General features: G+C 37.2%; 1 protein-coding gene across 1 annotated transcript in view; it reads right to left on the bottom strand.

Annotated features, from left to right (window-relative positions):
* Positions 1-935: 935 nt before the first annotated feature.
* The window catches only part of FUT8 (fucosyltransferase 8), a 259,999-nt gene continuing 242,800 nt past the window's right edge, over positions 936-18,134 (bottom strand). Inside the window, exons 10-12 of the mRNA XM_081829752.1 lie at positions 16,049-16,225; positions 10,754-10,904; positions 936-1,937 (exon numbers count right to left, since the gene is read on the bottom strand). Coding sequence (XP_081685878.1) covers positions 1,620-1,937; positions 10,754-10,904; positions 16,049-16,225 — 646 coding nt within the window. The 3' untranslated portion in view covers positions 936-1,619. The remainder of the gene's footprint in view (positions 1,938-10,753; positions 10,905-16,048; positions 16,226-18,134) is intronic.

Consider the following 18,134-nt stretch of genomic DNA (forward strand, 5'->3'; position numbering starts at 1 on the left):
CTTGACATGACAGGTAGAAAGAATTTAGGGAAGTTTCGTGGGGAGATTTTACATATAGGTATTTTCATTTAGTGAGGATGTCAAAGACAGCTTTTCTGTTTGGCATTCCTGATATTCAACACCAGGCCTGCTACTGGTTCTTAATGGATCAAATTCTTCCTTCAGAATGTAGAACACATGCTATGAAATATGCTGGCCATGCATCTGAAGGAGGCAGGCTCCTGAAGGTAGGAAATGTTTCTACAAGGAGAAAAGTGATGTTCAGAGAGAAAGCATAGAGGGCATCAAAGTCTTATCTTCTGAAGTGATTCTCTCATGGAATTACTAAAAGAAGTATTTGGAAGAGAGAATCCCAAGTCCATCTTGGGTCTCACACTGGTTCCACTCTCCTTTATTCAGCAAATTCTACATACTGTGAGATATGTACTTGAGAAACAGAGCCAGCTTCTCAACCCCAAAGGTTCCTGGTGCTCTCAAAAGCAGGACATAAGAAAAGACACATATTGGTTCCTGGGTAAAACAACAGGACTCAACTCACAAAAAATGACAATGGCCGCAATAAGAAAGGTTACCAACAAGCCTGAAATTGTTCGTTTTGGAAATGGAGGTGACAGTTCCTCTGGGACAAGAAGTGTGATTATTTAATTCAATTTAAAAAATAACGCCCAAAATAAGAAAATAAAAGCGCTCAGAGAATATCTTCGCAACTCTGTAATGTGTATCAACTAAATTCAGTTTTCAGTGTTAAAATGGACTAACGACTCTGTTAAAATGGACTAATGACTCTTTGACCTAAGAACTGAGTAGTCACTCAATCAGAAACAAAAAAAATTAAGCAGAAAAACTAGAAAACTCCTCTTTTTATCATAGATTTTCTACTATAAAGCTGACCACCACATCATCCAATGATGGAAAATTCTAGAAACTTTACAAAATTCCTCCTTTTAAAATTTATTTTTTGTTATCAAAGAGAATGTCCAGAAACACTGAGTACTAAAGATCCGTTCATGGCATTGTTTTACAAAAGTTCCTAATGGAGTGTGAACATTTTATTTTCTGATGTATCCTTCACTTATTAATGATGAAGTGGAGGAACTGATGCAATTACTTAAAAAAAAAAAAAATCCAGACAAAAACATCCATTCTCATTCTGAATCTGCTGATTGGAGTGAATTCAGTGGTTACAATAGCACCACTGGCTAAGAACCAACCTCCCCATAGTAGGGAGCTTTTCTGGTCTTCTCATTAGGTCACGAAGGTCTCTCAGATATAGGCACCATGTTTGAAGTCTCACACAAAATGTCCATGTCACTTAAATTACACAACGTGGCAGTGTTTGTTCATGGGGACATAATCTTGAAAGAAGGGGCACAGTAGAAAACAACCTGTTTGTATGTTATATGTGAGTACATTACTGGACTGTGCATGAGTTTAAGGGCGTTGTAGCCCTCGTTAAAGAGTAATTCCACCAGTGAAGCATCTGTCATTTCCAGTTGCTCCTGGTGCTTAAAGTTGTCTACTCATTTCACCATGTGTTGTAAGGTCAGGGCCTTCTTCATCTACTGTTTGGCTCAAATGATTTGAACTGAGTTTAGTTGTCCTTCTCTTCCATCGAAGTTTTATTTCTCAGCCTCAGGATATGTGGGGTACTTGACCGTTTCTATCTTCTCTCGGACTTTGTAGGAGGGATATAGGCCCGTCCTTCCCAGTTTCCTGTTGACACCTTTAGAATAGCCATCCCAATGATTTCCAGCCACACCAATGATATCTCCAGGTTCCATGGGGATTTCATCTGCAGTTCGAGGTTGGTGAGGGTAAATGGCAATCTGGTTGTGGGCATTTTGGCCCCCAAAATAGTAGATGTCATCCAAAGAATGGAAGTTTGCAGAAGCATCAGGATGAAGTGTTTGCATGATTTCGTAAGCAACTCGACAGACCTTGGGAAAGAATGAAAAAAAAATGTTAGTATACATAAAATCTCCTTCATCGCAATCTGAAGGCCCTTGGACAAACAGACTAGGACTAGACCAGGACTAGGACTGAGAAGATGAGAAGTAGTAGATTCTAGTCACAGGTTTTCAGTGCATTTGCTCTCAGATATGGCACAAGTCATTCTTCATCTTTGTGCACAATTGTTTCTCTTTTTTTTTAAACATAAAAGATTACTACAACTAAAGTCTCTGGGAGAAAAAAAATATATATATACAATGCAAAGTACTTTAAGAATATGAATCAGTTAATTTTAATGAACATTTATTAAGAGTCACACAGTATACCTTGTGTTGGGCACTGGTGAAAGAAAAATGAGTAAGACATCGTTTGTGCCCTTGAAGAATTTAAGGTTGAGCATTAGGATTATAAATACTTAACACATATGCTGCTACTCCCTTCCCCTCCATTCAGTCTCAGTCAATCACATACTCTTTTCTGCTAGGTTGGACTTGATCTCAGAACTCTTCTCAATAGAAATTCATATAATTATTGACAACTAGCATTGGCAGGTGAGCTAAAGCATATCTGTCATTTCTGTTCTAAAGAGTTTTAAGAGCCCTGAGTAGATATTAGCATTCTAGAACTAAAATAAGATGGCCTAGCCTTTGGTGAAGATGCATCTACCTGATGCATTTAAAGCTACTTAAAAGATTCCTCTGTCCAAAGAATACCTACTATGCCCACTGGATGGCCGCTGAAATTCCACAATATGAACTTTGTACACTGAACCTGCAGCTTGGTGATAAAGTTAAACAATAACTACTTTCATGGGGATATAACATTTTAAGCAATTAATAAATACATTCTTTATAGAGGAAATGGGTTTCAGGAACTTTTCTAAGAATAGGTGAACACAGAAGAGAGAACACTACCATTTTACTTAGAAAATTCTTCCATTATAAATCATTGTGAACAGAGAACTCAAGTCAAATTTTCCCAAATCTCAGTTGTAGTTGTCTTAGTTAATGAAGCTTTATTGTCACTATGCCAATACTTTTGCATTTATTTAAAATGATACTACTAACAGTAATTGTTAACCCGCTCAGTGGAGCAAAATCAGGATTACCCACTAGTCCTTTAAAACTCTGGTATTTATGAGATCAAAAACTAAATGGAGCCGCTCATCTTTAACTATTATGAGCAAATGAAATCTGATTAGGTTAAGCATCACCTTAACTTCTTAAAGAATCTGAATTTCAGGAACTGCAGGGATGCTTTTCAAATGCTATATGTAATCTGCAAATGAAACTAAGTTTAGAAAATATTTTAAATTTTGCAAATATGGACTAAAATATGAGGAGAGTAAGTGATCGGCCCAAATTCTAGTGCTAGAATTTCAACTAGTCATAGAACCAAGACAATGACTTTGCTTGCAAGTTTGCTACTCCATCAACAAACTAATTTTACATTGGGGATGTGGGGATGTCATGGTACAATTGAGATCACTGGTAGAATACTGAGATTGTAACAAAACAAGGGTCAAAAAGTTTTGGAACGGGAACTCCAAAGTCAGCCGAAGGCCCATAGGGGACAAGCAAAATCAAGTGGAGACTCCGGAGAGGAAGAAACTAAACAATTAAAACAAAGCAGCTCCAATAATAGCAAAGTATAGTGACAATGATAGAGGCTGGTATTTTTGGAGTTTTTGCTGTCAGACATTGTTTTTAGGTATTACTGAATTTAATCCTCTAAGTAGCCCCATAAAATTCTATCATGCTCATTTTACAGATGTCAAAGGTCAGTTAAGGAATTTGCCCAAGGTCACACTATTATTAAGTGGTAGATTCCAGTTTTGAACCTAGGCAGTTTGTGTATGCTTGTTAACTCCTAAGCATATTTCTCTTGTATATCCTGGTCTCCATATTTGGATTGTAACACCAGAAAGAACAAACATAAGGCCAAAGCAAGCCTTGGGCAAACTTGACAGGTTTTTTTTTTTTTTCTTTTCTTCAGTGCCCACTCTTCAATTATCTCTAGCCAGGAATGCAGGAACTTGCATTGCCCTTGGGATGACCACACTGTGGCAATGAGCTCTGATGTATTTCCTCCTCTCCACTATTAATGTCTCACCCTCATAAAAACATTGCCTGCAGTCCCACACCCTTAGGGATCTACTTTCTTTTGGAGGATAATCCTAATAATCAGTTTATATTTTGGTATCCATAAAGTGTTAGCCTGTGGATAACATATGTATTTTCTTAAGCCAAAGAAAAAAGAATGGTAGAAATTTCAGACACTGAGGTGGGCTGATATAAGGCCCTTTATCTTTCTCATAATACTGGTGGGTGCTGTTATTATCCATATTTTACAGCTGAAGAAATAAGCCCCAGAAAGATTAAGTGAATTTCCAAAAAAAAAAAAAAAAAAAAAAAAGTGGGGGTAGGGGAAGGAGCTAGTAAATGGTAGAGCTACAATGAGAATACTTTCTGGCTCTCCACTATACACTAAACTGTCTTAGAATAAGTACCTAGTACTGTGCCCACATAGTAGGTGCTCAGGAGTACCTGTTGAATGAATACTGCTTCATGCATAATACTAGCCTAGCAGTGGAAATGCAGGTCCATGAGTGATATTTAATCTCTAAGATCCACATATAACATTCTTAGTAGTTAAAAAGATTTCTCTATATTTACCATGGGGCACCTTACTGCAAAGGGCTAGAAAGATTACTATAGTGTTAATGTTTGCATTTAATTACCTTAGGCTTCCTCTCTGGGCTTTACCAATCCAAACTGTGTGGCAGGTAAAGGAAGGCTTTCAGCTGATATCAATACTAAGTTTGATACTGGACAGGTAGCATGATTGAGAGAGGCAAATCTTTTGGTTTGAAAGCAGTGGCTGGCTATATGTCGTAAGTTTTATTTCTTATTTCATGTCAGTGTATCATTTAGAACACCACTAAGCACACAGTGATGAGTAAGAGCAAAAATGTTGCCAAAGGATAAAATACAGATGCAACTGTATTAAAAAAAATTAAAAAGGAGAGGAAGTTCCATTAACCTGAATTTTATCCCTGAGAAGCAACCAGCTGAGTTTATATGAGCCTCCAAAGCCTTATCAGAGCAGATGGGATCTTGTTTTTCTGTCAAAATAGATGGGGCCAGGAGGATCTCCTAGTGTGAGAAGTTGGAAGTAAGTTCTTGTCTCCCTGGGTGATGCTGAGAGATGTATGCACTTTTCCTGTAAACTACTTTGTTTTGCTATTCAACGAGAGAACAGTATCTACTATTGTTTCATGGGCCTTACCTCACTGGAAATTCCTATCCAGAGTCATCTGTCGAATAAAATGAATGTAGTATATGATTTTTCCCTTTGGGCTTTCCAAAATCTGATTCAGAAGGTAAGGAGGCCAGGTGTATTGTGTGTGGATTTGGAACCAGACAACAAAGAGTACCATGAGAGTGTTGTATTAAGTGTGAAAAAGGAAAGTGTCACAAGGGAAAAAAAAGTAATTTTGTCCTATTGTTATTTTAATGGTTAAAACTACTGAACAATGTTGATTGCTCCTTTAAAAATGCTGATTACCCAAAGCCTTTAAAGTGAGCATCTACAATTTCTGTAACTTAGATTCCAGAGTAATAAAAACTGATTCCAAAACCGGATAAGTAGTATTTTTTTTTTTTAAAAACCTTTCTGATATTTTGCCTATTTACAACTAAGTACAACTGAATAACCACTGCTATTTCACCAACTATAATTTCTGTGTTTCATATTTAAAATGGTTTTATTAAATAGGAAAATAAGTGACAAAGTAGATGCTTCGGGTATAGGCAAGAATAATTTGGAATGTGATTGCATAGCTTTCAAAACTTACATGATGTTCTTTGAAAATGTTAATATTGCCTCTAATTTTCAGATTAAATCCTGAGGATTGTTCTCTTCAATTTATGAGGCTTTTAGGACAAACTTGGCTTTGAGAAACAGCTCTGATGAAGGGATTCAGAGAACTAAGAGCAACAATAGTAACAAAACTAGAGAGTACAGTCATATTATTGGCTTAAAAAAACTTTTCCTTTAAGGAGAGAGAATTCCCAGATCTTACTTATAGATATAAAACCAAGAAAGATTAGAAATCCTGAGACTGAGGGGGATGGGTCCAAAATGTGATGAGGAATCCCGATCAAGGTGCCATGGTATTGGTGCCTGCGGTTTCTCAAACATTAACCAAGTCTTGCATGGCATTTCATTCTTCCAGTATTGCCTACAACAGCTCATGGTCAACAGATAAACTCTTTCTCACTATTGTCTTATAGTGTAATAGTCCTCAAAGGATTGGACATAGGAGACAAAACTGCAGGGTTGTCAAAGCATTACGAAGAAGATATTAACCTCTTTGTCACTTTCTAATAATCTCTTGGAATATGATATTATCATTGAGGAAAGTTTGAGAGTTGGTTGTCCATGTTTTATTCTGGGCTGAGATTTGGTTCTCGATGTTTTATTCTTTTGTCACCCTTCTGGATGTAACACTTTAGTCCTTTTCCATTTCCCAGCATGCCTATGGCATATGTAAGAACGTTCTGCAGATTAATTTCCCTAAAGTCAACACATACACAATTTTACTTGCATTTGTTAAAGCAAAGACTATTACTTATCATTCACCCTTTGGGAATGAAGAGCTTTTGTTTCTGAAAATTTATATTATATGGTGATGTTCTCTTTCAATAAGCTAAATAAAAGAGTTGAGGTACGTTGGCACAGAGAAAATGAAATGCTGAATTTACTGGCTACTCTTCTTTTTTTTTTTTTTAAAGATTTATTTATTTATTTTAGAGTGAGGGAGAGAGCATGAGAAAGTGTGAGCCGGGGAAGGGGCAGAGGGAGAGGGAGAGAAAGACTCTCAAGCAGACTTCCTGCTGCGCTCCAAGCCCAACACAGGGCTTGATCTCATGATCCTGAGACCATGACCTGAGCAGAAATCAAGAGTCAGATGCTTAACTGACTGAGCCATCCAGGCGCTCTCTGGCTGCTCCTCTTAACAAAGAATTGTTATACCCGTACAATGTACATGATTATTCAGTGGAACCTAAGCATTACCCATGACCACAAGCAGGAGTAACAGAGTCCTTGAACAGCATGTTTCATGTTCCTCCTAAAATATGGGAGTATGTGGCCTGAAATGGGGCCATGTGAAAAAAGATTGCTCAAATAAATACTGTAGAGTCTAACACACAAAGGTACTCCTATACTTTTCCCTTTATAAATAACAACAGCGGCTAACATTGTATTTAATATATTGCTAAGTACTATTCTCAGTGCTTTACATATAACTTTTATTTTTTTTTAAATATTTTTTTTTTATTTATTTGACAGAGAGAGAGCACAAGCGGTGGGGAGGGGCAGAGGGAGAAGCAGACTCCCACTGAGCAGGGAGCCCGATGCGGGACTCGACCCCAGGACCCTGAGATCATGACCTGAGCCGAAGGCAGACGCTTAACTGATTGAGCCACCCAGGCGCTCCTATATATAACTTTTTTTTTTTTTTTAAGATTTTATTTATTTATTTGACAGAGAGAGACACAGTGAGAGAGGGAACACAAGCAGGGGGAGTGGGAGAGGGAGAAGCAGGCTTCCTGCCGAGCAGGGAGCCCGATGTGGGGCTCGATCCCAGGACCCTGGGATCATGAACTGAGCCGAAGGCAGACACTTAACAACTGAGCCACCTAGGCGCCCCTACATATAACTTCTAATCATCACAAAAACTCTATGCAGTAGGTCCTACTACTGTTTTACAGGCTGGGGAAAAAAAGGTCAGTGATAGGCTAACTAATTTGTTCAAATGCCACCCAGATACTAAGTGATCAAAGTTAGATTTAAACCCAGTCTGATTCCAAAGTCCATGTTGCCTCATTTTTGTTCTCTGCCTAGGAGTCAATGGCTTGGCATTTTGATGCTATCAGTGACTTTTTCTCACACTCCACTGGTGATGATGATGAGACATTTCTGGGAAAATTTCAAACAGTTCCAATTTTGGTTTATGGCAAGAGAACCTCTACAATCAAGCAACCAATTTCATTCACAGTGCAAAAATACTGAACTGTACTAAATCCATTATTTTCTAAAAATATTTGCAAAAAATGCTGGAATACAAGTAAGCCCAGAGATTTATCAGTGAATGCGGAATTATTCCATAATTTCAAATGCTACAGCTGATAGTCATCAAGAAAGGTTTGTGATAATGGCAGTGATCACATTTAGCAAACTGCTACTCAGTATATAAATGTAAGGTATTTTTACTGTTAAACTTTTATTCTGAACCCTCACATAAAATTTTTTGAGGTATTCAAATCTATTTTGGTATATAAGATATTGGTTTGAGTTTTGCTTTGGTTCAAATGAACAAAAGTTATTTCGGATGAACTTTGTCTAACTTATCAAGAGTTTTTAGGAACAATATAATATATAAGCACAAATCTCATTCCTTTGGAGACAAAAAGTTCTTTCAGCACCACTCTTCCTTCATGTGAATGACTTCTCTGAACCTGAGGTCTGGAGAACACCCTGAGGTTGATATGCATAAAATAGAACAAAGTAGTATGAACAATATGCCCCTCAAGCTTGGACAGATTTCTACTATCATAAAGTAATAGAGGTCCCGATTTCTGGGTCAAAATTAGAGTCATGAGGTTATAAGAATCAAAAATTCTATAGCACATCCTTGAAAAGAAAAAAAATAAAAGGATTTTCTTTTTGGAATGAGCCTAATGGTATTATTAAGGAGGGCTGGAAGAAGGAAAGCAAAATAGAGCACATGCCTGTCTCAGTGTCTGCCCACATGTAAGGCTGCTGAGTGTTCAGACATGTATATATTTATTTAATTTTCAAGCTTTATGACTACAGCAGTGATTCTAAACAAAGGTGATTTTGTCCTCCCCACTGCTGTGGGGTATTTGGCAATATCTGAAGACATTTTCAGTTGTCCCAACTTGAGGTAGTATGCTACTGGCCAGGGATGCTGCTGAGTATCCTACAAGGCACAGGACAGTACCTCACAACAAAGTACCTGCCTATAATGCTAAAAGTGCCTAGGCTGAGCAACCCTGGACTACAGGAATAGACTTTAGACAGGCCTAAAATCTAGGCCTACAGAGGTGGTGGTATATCTGGGAAAATGACTCTTGCTTCATCATTCAAACAATAAGCATTCAAAAATGTGTAGAGGTTGTTACTAATCATTTGCACCTGTTGATCAGGTGGGCATATAGCCAGATTCTCAATAACATTTGAGAGAGACCAAGTAGTTATAACTCCTCCCGTCTACCCACCAAGAGACTAGAAAAGGGAGCTTCTCAATGAGAGGATCCTTATCCCCGTTAGGAAAAAAACGTCAGCAGTGGATGCCGTCATGGGAACTTGAAGGCCAAGAAAGTTTTCTGTTCTGACTAGGACTATTGCTATGTGACTTCTGCTCTGGGTGGAAAGTGTATTCTTATTTCATATTGAAGAAACTCATAGTCTTTGCTGGGGTAGGTATCTTTCCAATAATCATATCACCACCCCATTGTGACAATGTGCATTGTCACAAAATAAAAAAACTGTCCATTTCTTTATACTCTCTGAAGTATATTCCCATGAAAATGGTGCGGCCTCCCTTCTCACATTTTCTTTTCTCTGCTTCTTCTAAGCTTTTAGGCAAAGATTTATCTTACATGATCTATATTTCTTGGTAATTACTCTCCAGTTACTTCATGTGAGTATTTTGCTCACTAGATTCTGGACCAGGGTAAGATCTGTTGTAGCTTCAATCACCCTAGAAATCCTCTCCACACCTAATATAATTCTGAGCACAAATAGTCATTTAACAGCTTGTTGAATGAACTAACCCATAATATGCACATAAATGAGAGCAGGATAAAACCAACAATAAATATTTCTATGCTGGTATTCCACTGTGTATACAAGGCTGATTGGACCACTCATAAAAACAAAAACACCAAGCCCATAACATATAATTATCTGCAACAATTAAACTCAAAGAACGATTGTAATATGGTATTGCCTAAATTTAATATACAGTCTCTTGCTTGGTAGAAATGTAACAGGACTTGAAAAAGAATTACATTTACACTTTATTTCCTATAAAGCAATTGAGTGAGACACAATGCTTGGTGTTTAAGCCTCTCAGTATCAGTGCACCGATGTGTAGAAGTGGATGGATGCTGGCTGCATACTGACTATACAAAATCAGAAAGTATTTTTTGAAAAAAGATTTTATTTATTTATTCGAGAGAGAGAGAGCGAGTGCGCACCAGCAGGAGGAGGGGCAGAGAGAGAGGGAGAGAGAATCCTGAGTAGATCATGCACTGAGCACGGAACCCTACATGGGGCTTGATCTCATGACCCTGAGATCATGACCTGAGTCGAAACCAAGAGTTGGAAGCTTAACTGACTGACCCACACAGGCACCCCTGCAAAATCAGAAAGTATTAACTAAGCTTACTTACTTGCTATTTTGGTTAAATGCTGTGAACATGCCAGTACTTTAAACAACTCCAATAGCTGGCTTCAGTGGAGATGTAGTCAACAATTGCTTGTAAGCAACTAAATACCTGAATACCTATTTTTTTTGGAGGGGAGGGTATGGAATCTTCCCATTCTTTCACAAAAGAGATCATTCCCAAATATTAGGAAAATTGCACCTGAGTCATGATAACATTAAACACACATACATACATACACAAAACAAAACAACCAAGAACTTCCTGAACTCAATATGACCAAAAAAATATTGGCCATTTAAACATGCCCTACTATCACTTACCTGGGATGAAAAAGTACACACTAGGAAGTCTGCCTGGGAGAGAAAGTGTATATCCAGGATCACACCCCGAAGTGAATTTTCTGTGTATCGATTGTGTAGTCCAGCAGACCAAGAGATAGAGTTATCACTAATAAATTCGTAAGTGGGGTACCTGTAAAAAAAAGAAATAAATTTGTACATAGTCACTGAAATCACAGTACTCTATTGGGAGGTAGTATCTTACCAGAAAGTCTACCATATGCTCAAATGATTCTACTGTGAATTAAGAGGTTTTAATTATACTCTAGTACAGAGTGAATAAATTTTCTCAGGGGTGAGGTAGATCTTCAGAGTTAAGTTGCAAACTTAGGGAGTTAAATCAAAATGGGATAATAATTGTACCTGCTTTATATAATTCTGTGGGAATTAAATACACTAAGCAATGTAAAGTGCTTAGAAGAGCACCTGACATGTACTAAATGCTCAATAAATATTAGCCGTGATTGTTAAACATTCTTCTGCAGATATCCACTTGGTTTTATTCCTTACTTCCTTTAGATCTCTGCTCAAATATAGTCTTATTAATGAGGACTTCAGCAATTTCTATCTTTTTTTACCTGATTAACTTCATGACTTTTATTATCATTGGACATATAATATATATTGACTGTTATTTACTGCCTGTATCCATTCCCCACCTTCATCATCCCTAACTGGAATGTAAGCTCTTTATAAAGAGGCATTTCATCTGCTTTGTTCACTGTATTATTCTTAGTACTTAGAAGAGAATCTGGAATAAAGGATTGATAAATATTTGTTGAGAGGGCAATAGTTCCTATTTGTAAACCCTGAACAATCAGAAGTCCGTTTACATGTCTGTCTCCCACACAGTATTCCCCAAAGGTTGGGACTAGACTTTATTTTTCTTTGCTTCACAGCACCTAGTACCCCACACAATGCTGTGTGAGTAAATACATGAATAAGTGAATGCTACCTATGTCTGGGACTTTTTCCTAATCCCCTAAAAGCTGCTTTAGATTCTCTTCATTTCACAGCCACCAAGGAGCTTTTTCTCATTGCCTCTAATAATGACTGTGACAGCCAAGTCTCTGAGCACTGTTTCAGACTGGTAATCAGTGTTCCGATCCATTTGGCCTCATTATTTTTGACATTTTGCCCTCTTCAGCCCCAAATCAGGGAGACAAAGGAAATGTCACATTTGTTTTAAAAAGAAAACAACCAAAAAGACTTTTAATGTGATTCTTGTGAAGCTGCATACCCAGGCATGGGGCAGAAACCGCAACAAATAAATATGAAAAGGCTGGAGGATAGAGGACCGAGGGAATCATTAAAACACACCAATACAGGTTTTATCCTCGAATAGACTAACTCTGTCAGCATGGTTTGGGTGCCCAGTGAAAAGAAAAGAGTGATCCTTTTGCTGAGATGTGACACTAACATTAATGCCCTTCCTAACTTAAAGACCCCTCTCCCTGGAATCAGACCAAAGAACACCCAAGTTCCTCAGCCTTATCTGAGACTGCTTGATGAAGGATACGGAGTTTGGAAAAAACAAACAGAAACAAAGTGAACAATGGAAAAGGGAGATTTTGCATCTCCAATAAAACGTATGGAAATTTCTACACAAACATGCTTCTTTCTTGTCTTCTGACCACAAGTACATCAGCAGAGGCATTACTTTTACTGGTCCTGGTATACAACTCCTACAGCACATTCATCTAACTATACTTCAATAACTTGTTACATGTACATGTATACGCCTACCAGCTGGATACTCCTTGAAATAAGGAGCCACATATTATATTCTATTTCTCTTTGTATTCTAGTGTCCTGTAACTGTGTCTAGCTTATTACATTTCAATAAAATAGTGAAAAAAATCACCACCCTTTATTGCTGAGTCTTCATTTCACAAGGCAACCAAACCCTTTACAAAAACTTTTAAATACATTTTTCTTGCCTCTACTCATTTAAACGGAACTAATTTTAGGAGGGCTCATCCAGCATTTTTGATAAAGAGCACACTAAATATGTAAATATTTATTCTAGGAGATTTTTAAAGACCTGTTTCTTCTCCTGTTTCACCCCTGTTCCCAATCTCCACGTCTCAGACTACAATATTGGATTGACAGCTTTAACAGTTTTTATTTCTTTGCCAATGATTCTGTGATTTAAACACTCTAACAGTGAATTACCTAAGAGAGAGATCTCCACATTAGCAATGGCTGCCACAGTCAGTGCAGGTGCCAAAATCTCATGGACAAACTCAGTCTTAACCAAGAGAAACCTGAGGTGTAATACCAAGCAGCAAAGCATTAACTGCTCATTTTCACACAGAAATCACATATATAAAGTTAATCTTGACTGCTTTTACAAAAGATAAGCTACCCAGAAAATGGATTCTTCCCTGTGTGAATTCTATGCATCATTTAATTCTTCAGCTCTTCACCCTCTTGAAGCACAGAAGTCTCATAATCACCCTGGACACTATACACCTTGATGAGAGATTAATTCATGTTTTTGGTCTCTAAAACTTAAATGGCAGAGGTTTTATGGTTTGCTTAGGTATCAAAACTAATCCTGACAGGTCTAAAGCAGAGTTGATTCAGAGTAGAAAAACATCTATGTAAAATAATGAAGTAGAGAAACAGCATTTAAGTTCCTGAGAAAATTTTCAAAATGACTCATAAAATTGGGGTGCCTGGATGTGCAGTCGGTTAAGCATCCGACTCTTGATTTTGGCTCAGGTCATAATCTCAGTGTTGTGAGTGCAGAGCCTGCTTGAGATTCTCTCTTCCTCTCCCTCTGCCCCTCCTGCTCGTGCTTTCTTTCTCTCTCTAAAATAAATAAATAAATCTTTAAAAAAATGACTCAGAAAATTAAAATTAAAGGATTTCCAGAGGGGGAAAAAAAGTGCATAAAATGCTGCTGCTATGTTTATAACAGAATATGAAAAAAACCCCTGCCTCCTGGACTACCATGGGGAGAGGAGTTACTAGCTGCTGACCACAAAAAGGAAATTCAAACTGTACTATTCCCTGCTGCCAACTCTACTATAAGGGTTGCTTCTTGTAAAAATATCATGCTGCACTATGGATCAAAGTTGTAAGATGTTCATATCCGTTTATCTAATATTTCCAAGTCCAAAAATCTAGCTTAAGGAAATAATGTGGACAATTTTAAGAATACATCATAGCATTATTTATAAGAGTAAAAAACTGGAAATAACCTAACTGTACAATATTAGGCAAATGAGCAAGCAAGCAATTGCACATCAATATAGGAGATATATAGTCATTAAAAGAGACATTTATGATGATTAAATTTTTAGGGACCTGAGAAAATGGATCCATTGCTGTATTAAGTAAAAAGAATTCAAATTATTATATACAATATGATCAACTACTAAAATACTAACTATATAAATGACTAAAGGGAATAAGTCAACATTTAAGTAATTGTTGCCACTGAGTAATAGGATTGTGGGTAACATTTTTTCCTTGCCTGTATACTTACCAACTTCCATATCTTTTAATGAGCATGAATTATTTTGCTAATCAGGGAAATAAGAAAGACAGGAAAAAGCTTGTGATGCTTCAAGAACAAGTAAAAGAGTAGATAAAATTAATTTTATTATTTTTTCAACCAAGCTACAAATTTAGTCAGGTATTTTAAAATGAAGGAGCATGGTGAACTAGTTCTACTTTGTTTCTAATCGGTCTGGATATCAAACTGGAAAAGTATCTGTGAAGATTTTGTATTGTGTTTTGTGCCCAAATGTTCATTTAATCCCTAACTATAAGCATATAACTTGGCTTATGCTTGGCTGATGAATTTCATGGTCCTTTGTGTGTATGTGTGTGTGAGAGTGTGACAGTGTGAGAGAGTATTTGATAGAGCGAGACTTAAAAAAAAACACGCAATTTATATCAGGTTAATTTGAATTCTTAGGAGGGAGAAATAGGATTTAAATTATTATCCAATGATTTGGATAAACACCCACATTACAGTCTTCACTTTAAATTAATGTTTTTCTTCCCAACTCCTATTTGTGACATAAAAAATGGACCAAGAAATAAATAAATAAAATAGTCAAATAGCTTAAATGGTTAACAGCTAATGAAATGTTTCCAAACCGATGGGATTGAAATAAACATAATTCAATAATTACTGGGCACTTACTAGAGCTAGGTACTGGGTCTAACGTGCTTATAATCCAGTGAGGAAGACAGAGGTAAGCAAGTGCTAAACACTAAGTCAGGGGAATGCACAGAGGAGGGACACTTAGGGATTCACTTAGGGATGATTTCTGGAGTAAATGGTGTCTGAGCAGAACTGAGACTACAGATTCTTCTCCTTCATTTCCTACTTTCACACATTTAATACATCCTTTATTTGTTAATAGTAAATAAAGGCCAATTCTAGGTTAACCTAGATCCTGTGATAAATTCCCAATTAGGATCAGTGTGCTTTATGTATTTTCCAAACACCCTACATTAACTCTACAGCAGCACTACTCATATTGTCCTCCTACTAGATTAGGAATTCCTTGAAAGCAGAGTATCTTGCATATCATGGAATCCCCAGCACCTACCACGGTGCCTGAAATACAGGCATGTTCCATAAATGATGGTTACTGTTCAATACATACTAGAAGCTCTTATTGTTCCACTTATAAAACTTGTCTTCTGATTCTTTACTTTTCTTTAATATAATTTCCAAGTTCCAGAAATTTCTTATGAGATGAAAACTTATATTTTACATATGTTTCAGTTGCCCACAATTGCTAGTGAAGATAGTGAATGCAAAAAGGTAAGCCCCTGGTGTGTTTTATTTCTAGCAGTTGGTTAGTGTTGTGGACTGAATGTGTGTGTCCCCCTAGAATTCCTATGTTTGAGCTGTGACCCCCAATGTGATGGTATTTGGAGATGGGGCCTTTGGGAGATGATGGGGATTAAATAAGGGTATGAGAATGGGGTGCTCCTGACGGAATTAATGCCTTTACAGGAAGAGACACCAGAAAGTTTGCTCTCTCTCTTCCAAACACACAAAGAGGTCATGTGAGTACACAGCAGGATGGCAGTGGCCTACACACCAAGAGAAGAGACTTCAGAATGAAACATACACCTTGCTGGCACCTCAAATATGCTTTGATTATATTAACAGTCACACAAGTACACAGTTGTTTGAATTAAAAAACTGCCAATAATCAGTAGTAATATTATAACAAGAATCACAAGTCATGGGAATTAAGGATTCCTTTCAATTGAAAAGAATCCCAGTCTCATTTAACTCACTTTGTTTTTGCCTCCTTTAATAAAGAAGGGTCGTCCGTGGCCAAATATACTCTTCTTTTATCCACTTGCATTCTTCGAGCAAGAAGCTGAAAATGTTCTTCAACGTGTACCATGTATTCCTCAATGGGATGGAAGGCTGCTTCTGTTCCCACTTTGTCTGTGCGTCTGACATGGACTCTGGGGGGCAGAAGGAGAAAGATTCTGCTGATAGGGTATTCAACTTTATACCGTTATTCATGGTGGCATCATAGACATTTTAAATGAATTTTTCTTTCATTTTGCCATTAGAAAAAAATATTAAAAAATTCAAACAAATATATTCTAAATATATTTGCATGTTAACACAATACAAGGAGAATTAAAAAATAAGCTTCTGAAGAATGCTTTCTTGTAAGGTAATTGGCATATCCAAGAATAATGGTAAAATAAATGGAAGATTCCAGAGTTATACTCCATATAGGGAGCAAAATACCAACCAGCCTTCCATAAAAACTGGATATAACTTTTTAAGATTTTTGACAACAAATGATACCAAGATTCACAGTTGTTATTACAGAATATTAAATATATTTTTTGCAACATTTTGATGCCAACTTTTCTTTTTCTTCATGACACCCTGTATAGTTACTGTAACTGCCAGCTTGTAGAATTGAAAGTTGTCTGAGGAAAACACAGACCTGCACAGATTCTTCCTATAGCACAATCAAGGCAGGCAAACCTTTTAAGAATTCTTACTATTTTAAGTTCATGGAGATGTTCCAGCCCTTTTGTTGTATGCATAATGAATTTCCTTTTGCTGTTTTCACTCTGTCAAACACAAGCAGATATTGATCTCATCTGTCCTATTCAAAAAAAAGCTCTAAAACTGTAAAATTGGGGACAAAGATTTACATTGTCCTGCACTGAATATGTGCTGACTTCCACAGTACTCTCCTCCCATCTTAGTGCTTTCAAAGTAATTGTAATGAAAATAATAATGGTCAGAGTTTATTTTCATAAATTAAAACTCTCCTTATATTTGCCCTTCCTGCATCCCCCCCTACCAAATTACTAAAACACTATTCATGTATGGGAAAAAGAAAAAGGTAGATTTGTTTCCCCTTAGGTCACAGTATATGGGCAGGCCTTAGGTCAAGGCAAAGGCCAGCTTTTCATTATGAATCTGGAGAGAGGGTCTATTTTCACTGTAGTTAATCTGGTATCTCTGCAGGTATTCTTTCCTTTGCATTCCAGACTATAGTTACAGATGTGAATACCATCGTATGAACACCTTTTCTATCATCTTTTTCTTCCCATATCCTTTTTTTTTTTTCCAATATGCATGTTTTATTTGAATGCTATAGGCCCAAACAGGGAGCTGTTTCTCCTATTCATTATTTTCTGATTTTTAAAAAATTTTTTATTGTTATGTTAATCACCATATATTACATCATTAGTTTTTGATGTAGTGTTCCATGATTCATTGTTTGTGCATAATACCCAGTGCTTCATGCAGAAGTTGCCCTCTTTAATAGCTATCACCAGGCTAACCCATCCTCCCACCCTCCTCCCCTCTAGAACCCTCAGTTTGTTTTCCAGAGTCCATCGTCTCTCATAGTTCGACTCCTCCTCCGATTCCCCCCCTCCATTCTTCCCCTCCTGCTATCTTTTGTTTTTCTTAACATATATTGCATTATTTGTTTCAGAGGTACAGATCTGTGATTCAACAGTCTTGCACAATTCACAGCACTCACCATAGCACATACCCTCCCCAGTGTCTATCACCCAGCCACCCTATCCCTCCCACCCCACCCCCACTACAGCAACCCTCAGTTTGTTTCCTGATATTAAGAATTCCTCATATCAGTGAGGTCATATGATACATGTCTTTCTCTGATTGACTTATTTTGCTTAGCATAACACCCTCCAGTTCCATCCACGTCGTTGCAAATGGCAAGATCTCATTCCTTTTGATGGCTGTATAATATTCCACATATATTCCATATATAATAATATATATATATACCACCTCTTCTTTATCCATTCATCTGTCGATGGACATCTTGGCTCTTTCCACAGTTTGGCTATTGTAGACATTGCTGCTATA

The sequence above is a fragment of the Leptonychotes weddellii genome, chromosome 9 (assembly GCF_054177405.1).
Source record: "Leptonychotes weddellii isolate Sample4059 chromosome 9, ASM5417740v2, whole genome shotgun sequence".
In the NCBI taxonomy this organism is placed as follows: Eukaryota; Metazoa; Chordata; class Mammalia; order Carnivora; family Phocidae; genus Leptonychotes; species Leptonychotes weddellii.